Raw genomic sequence first — 4,627 nt, 5'->3', positions numbered from 1 at the left:
TTCTGTGTGGCATTTTGTTTTTGTTTTTGTGTCTTTGATTAATGGTTTAGCTGTCTGACTCTGCATGCCTTTGTCTCATAAATATGATGTCGCGACCCCGACACAGGATGACTTCATGCTCAGCTAAATACCCGCGTTGTTTAGATCCCCCTCTTACTAAATCACACACACCAGATTGTGTTTCACGTCCCCCGAGACTCTAAATCAGTAATTCACTAAATCTACCAGACACTGACGGTGTTTAATTGGCTCTCTGTAAACAGACAAAAAAACGTGTTCTTCCTATGGATGACAGGATTTATGTCCTTGTGTGCCTTTTGGTCATCATCAAAACATGCTTAAAAAAAGAAAAAAAAAAACCTGAGCCATCCAATTTTGTCATTACAGCCCATATCCATCATTGGCATCATTTGGTATATGGCTACTGTATTAGAGGTTTTACAAAGTGCAACCACTTTTGAACTGTAATCACTGATACTGTTGGAAGACAAGCAATTGCTATCATGTAAATGCTTAATACTGGCTAAACACAAAACCCAGTAACTGTGTGGGCGAGTTTGATTTTATGAATGTGTCTAATATGCATCTATGCATGGGAGTGCTGTAGTAATGGCTGGGTGTGTGTCTTAATGGATGTGGCTAATGGAGACAGGATATCAGTCCAATCTATGAATGCATGACAGAGTCTCGTGTGTGTGTGAGAGAGAGAGAGAGAAATAGACAGTGAGCAGATGTATAATAGGGATATATACACTCAGATACACACACAAATCTAAAGCATTACTGGGAAGATGTGTGCAATATAATCCAGGAGTTTTCCATATTTTTCATGTTCTGGACCCCAAGTTGAAGATGCGGACCCTCTTCTAAAGTGATTATACTTTAGGCTCCCTAATATGAAAAGATAGTTTTGTTTGTGATAAGTATTAAATTGTTTAGATGTCAAACTAACGAATACATTCAAAGTGGTGAGATTAAGAACATAATTTTAAAATAATAACTATTAAACTATTCCCCTTTTGGCTGGGGACCTGCTAGAAGACCCTGAAAGAACCACGGCGGTCCGTGGACCCCACTTTGAAAACCACTGCTGTGATGAATCCAGAATAATATGCAGTAAATCTGTGATCAGAAAAACTGATATTGGCAGACTGTCAGGTCAGGAACATCGCCTAAACAGCATGTGTGTATGGGGGTGCATGTGTGTATTCCTGGAAATGGGATATCTTTGTGTGAGAATTTTTATTGGATGCAAGACAGGAGAAAATAATAGATGAAAGTCAGCACACACACACACACACAGAGAGATGGAGAGAGAGAGAGAGAGAGAGAAAACTGAATTGCAGTAAAACACAGTTACCTGACAAACAGACACCAAACTCAGCCACACTGAAGCCAAAAGTGGAAGAAGAGCAGGCATATGTCTGGTTACCACCTCCTCTTCATCACACTTACCGTCTTTCTTGTTCTCTGTGAGAGAAACAAACACAACATCTGTCTCTGCTCTGCTCCTGTCTTCATGTTTTGTGAGCTTTTTTTCCCTCTGTTCATCTTACATAGAAACAGCTGAGAACGAACAGAACTCTCTCTCACTCAGAGCATACACATAATTGTGGGAAGAGAAGGTGAATCGAGGGGCATTCAAGTGGACATTCATGAAAAGTAGAACAATACAGGAAAGGAAGAGTCTTAAAAGGAGGGATGGATGGATAAATGGAGAGCGGGATCTGGGGCAGGGCAATAAGAAAGGGAGGAGTGTGAATTCTGCATCTGGCAGGTCAAGGTTGCTCACTTGTGCTCTTCTCAACACGTTGATTAGTCTCTCTCTCTCTCTCTCTCTCTCGCTCTCTCTCTCTCTCTCTCTCTCTCTCTCTCTCTCTCTCTCTCCTGGTTCTCATCACCACCTCTGACAGCTAGCACACTCCAGTGCCACAGAGAGCACTGCTGCTCTGCTGCAGTTTTACAACTGTGAAAGTGGCCACGGGCCTTAATTCATCATTAATGCGCCCATAAAGCCTGTTTTGTTTTAATTAAAACAAACTCCTCCTGCTGATAAACAGATTGAGAGTTGGCCTGGAAGTGAGTGCAATATGCAGCTTTCACCTCCCCTTTCCCTTGACTGCACCGCTCTCTCTCTCTCTCTCTCTCTCTCTCTCTCTCTCTCTCTCTCTCTCTCTCTCACACACACACACACACACACACACACACACACACACACACACACACGCATAAAGAGTGAGATTTTGATAAGATAATTCTTCAGAAGTGTGCAGGGCTAAATGCACAAGAACTAGTCTGGTCTAGTCGAGACTGTCATTGCAGGATATCCCTTTTCAACAAGAGCGATGCATATTTCACCTCGGAGATTTAGAAGGAAAATCGCCTGGTGTTGAGTGAAAGGGTGAGCGGGCCAAAACAGCCCATATACTTACCCAGCTCAAGAGATTTCTCCAATAAGCCGACATCATAACACTGGCATAATAACAAGTGATTATTCTCAGCGGAGGGAAATGCAATCCTGTTTAACTGTACTACTGCTGAAATAAGCCGACCAATAAAGGAAAACAAAATAAAAGTTTATTTTGTTTCACTGATTTTTGTAGACTATTTTTGTACTGTTGTAGTTTCACTACATCTTTGTGCGTGCGCGCGCGCCCGTGTGAAATTCCAGAGTGTGATTAAGGCGTCAGTTGTAAATTTCACTTTAATATTATTTACTGTTGTTGGATCAAGCAAAAGAAGCTCGCAGGAGAAGACTTGTCTTCTCGCCATAAAAGGACCGTGCCTGGTGACGCGCCAGCCCGTGGCGCGCTCAGATGTGGTCTGCACGCCGACTAGTGTGCGTGTGCGCGTGTGGTGGGGTGAGGGGTGCAGGGTACAGTTTTGTGCAGAGGGCGGGGGCGCGCATGTGGAGCCGTGCAGCGGAGGCACTGGGCAGACCTGCTGGTTGGAGGGTCTGGAGATACTTTGGGGGAGCGCAGAAGAGCGCGCCAGTGGCCCGAGGACTGACAGGCTCACAGCGGCGGACTTATCCCGGGATAACCTACCTCACCTGCCCCAAGGAATCCTCTCTCTCTCTCTCTCTCTCTCTCTCTCTCTCTCTCTCTCTCTCTCTCTCTCTCTCTCTCTGGAAATAGTGCGGAGGCTATTCTTCTTTGGGATGGAGCGCGTGTGGGACTGTGTTTCCTCCGCTGGGATGTTTATTCTCGGGCTCCTGTCGGTGCTGTGGCCGGTGCTAAGGGGAGTTTGGAGTTTTAACCTTCACGCAGACCATCCCGCGGTTTACCGGGGACCGGATGGAAGTTACTTCGGTTACTCTGTTGACTTCTACCAGGCAACCTCCGACAGCCGCACGTGAGTAGCAACATCAGGCTCCTGCAAGACTTATGAGAGTCTGCAGCAAGTTCTGTCAAAAACTCAACCTGTAGCGTACATCTACTTTTACTTGTCCAGCCTGACTTCACTCATGCAGAATAGAATAGAATAGAATAGAATAGAATAGAATAGAATAGAATAGAATAGAATAGCAATTTGTGCACATCTCTGTTGCTGCACAAATAGCAAATCAGAGCAGATTAGGGCAAAAACAACAAATAGACACTGCACGTCTTCTACAGAGAACCTGAGATGTAGGAAATAAACAAATATTGCCTCAAAATCAATGCATGTGATAAACACACATGACCAATCTGTGTGTTTCTACATGTGTGCGCCGTCTGTCTGTCTTTCTGCCTCCCAGGATGAGTGTGCTGGTGGGGGCCCCCAAGGCGAACACGTCCCAGCCCGGCATCGTGGAGGCTGGGGCCGTCTACTACTGCCCCTGGCCTGGACTGCCAGACAGCTGTAGGCAGATACCCTTTGATAATACCAGTAAGTAGCACCCAACAGTTTCCTCTCTGTTTTTCATTTCAAGAACCCAGTAGACCCCCATGGGCCCCCACTGGATGCAGTTTGGTTCCTGGGTGCCCCTGTCTGAAAAGAGTTTGGTTGCTAGATGATTTGGAAATATGTGACAACCCCTAACAACCCCTGTTATCTCCCCAACTATGATAGAAGCCTAGTTGGAGAGGTAACAGGGGTTTTCATTCTTTTACATTATCATTCTCTACCAATGTGGTGAATAAAACAGCTGAAACTGTGAAATGAAACTTTAATTTTGCTGAGGGTCGACTTTGAGAGCCACTTAGTTTCGCAATATGTGTGTCTGATTCATATCTCTGTGTATGTGTGTGTCTGTGTGTGTGTGTCCATAAAAAAGAGAGATAAGACATATGGGGCTCATCAGCTTCATCTTGCAAAGGCAGTAGTTGGTTTTTTGGGGTGTAAATGTCCCTCCTGTTGATTTTATTTTTTCGATACAATGCCATTGTTGGCAATTTTCCATCAGCTTTTGCTTGTGCACCCAATGTCTCGAATACACACCTTTTCCATTTGAACATGAAGGTGTGTGTGTATGGGTGTGTGTGTGTGTGTGTGTGTGTGAGAGAGAGAAAGAGAGAGAGAGAGAGAGAGAGAGAGAGGGGAGGGGGCAAACTGTATGCACATGGGAATTTAGTTCCCCTTCAGAGCAGTGGGGGAATTGGGTGAGGTCTGCTTTTTATTAGATGTCCCTGTCTCTCTCTCTCTC

The 4,627-nt window shown here is 44.8% G+C and overlaps 1 protein-coding gene across 1 annotated transcript in view; it reads left to right on the top strand.

The window, feature by feature from the left end:
* Positions 1-3,111: 3,111 nt before the first annotated feature.
* itga8 (integrin, alpha 8) overlaps positions 3,112-4,627 on the top strand; it is a 59,743-nt gene continuing 58,227 nt past the window's right edge. Inside the window, exons 1-2 of the mRNA XM_030073227.1 lie at positions 3,112-3,354; positions 3,740-3,870. Coding sequence (XP_029929087.1) covers positions 3,161-3,354; positions 3,740-3,870 — 325 coding nt within the window. The 5' untranslated portion in view covers positions 3,112-3,160. The remainder of the gene's footprint in view (positions 3,355-3,739; positions 3,871-4,627) is intronic.

Source organism: Myripristis murdjan, chromosome 16 (assembly GCF_902150065.1).
Source record: "Myripristis murdjan chromosome 16, fMyrMur1.1, whole genome shotgun sequence".
Classification (NCBI taxonomy): Eukaryota; Metazoa; Chordata; class Actinopteri; order Holocentriformes; family Holocentridae; genus Myripristis; species Myripristis murdjan.
Note: the sequence above shows the minus strand (reverse complement) of the source record. Positions and strands in the feature narration are given on the sequence as shown.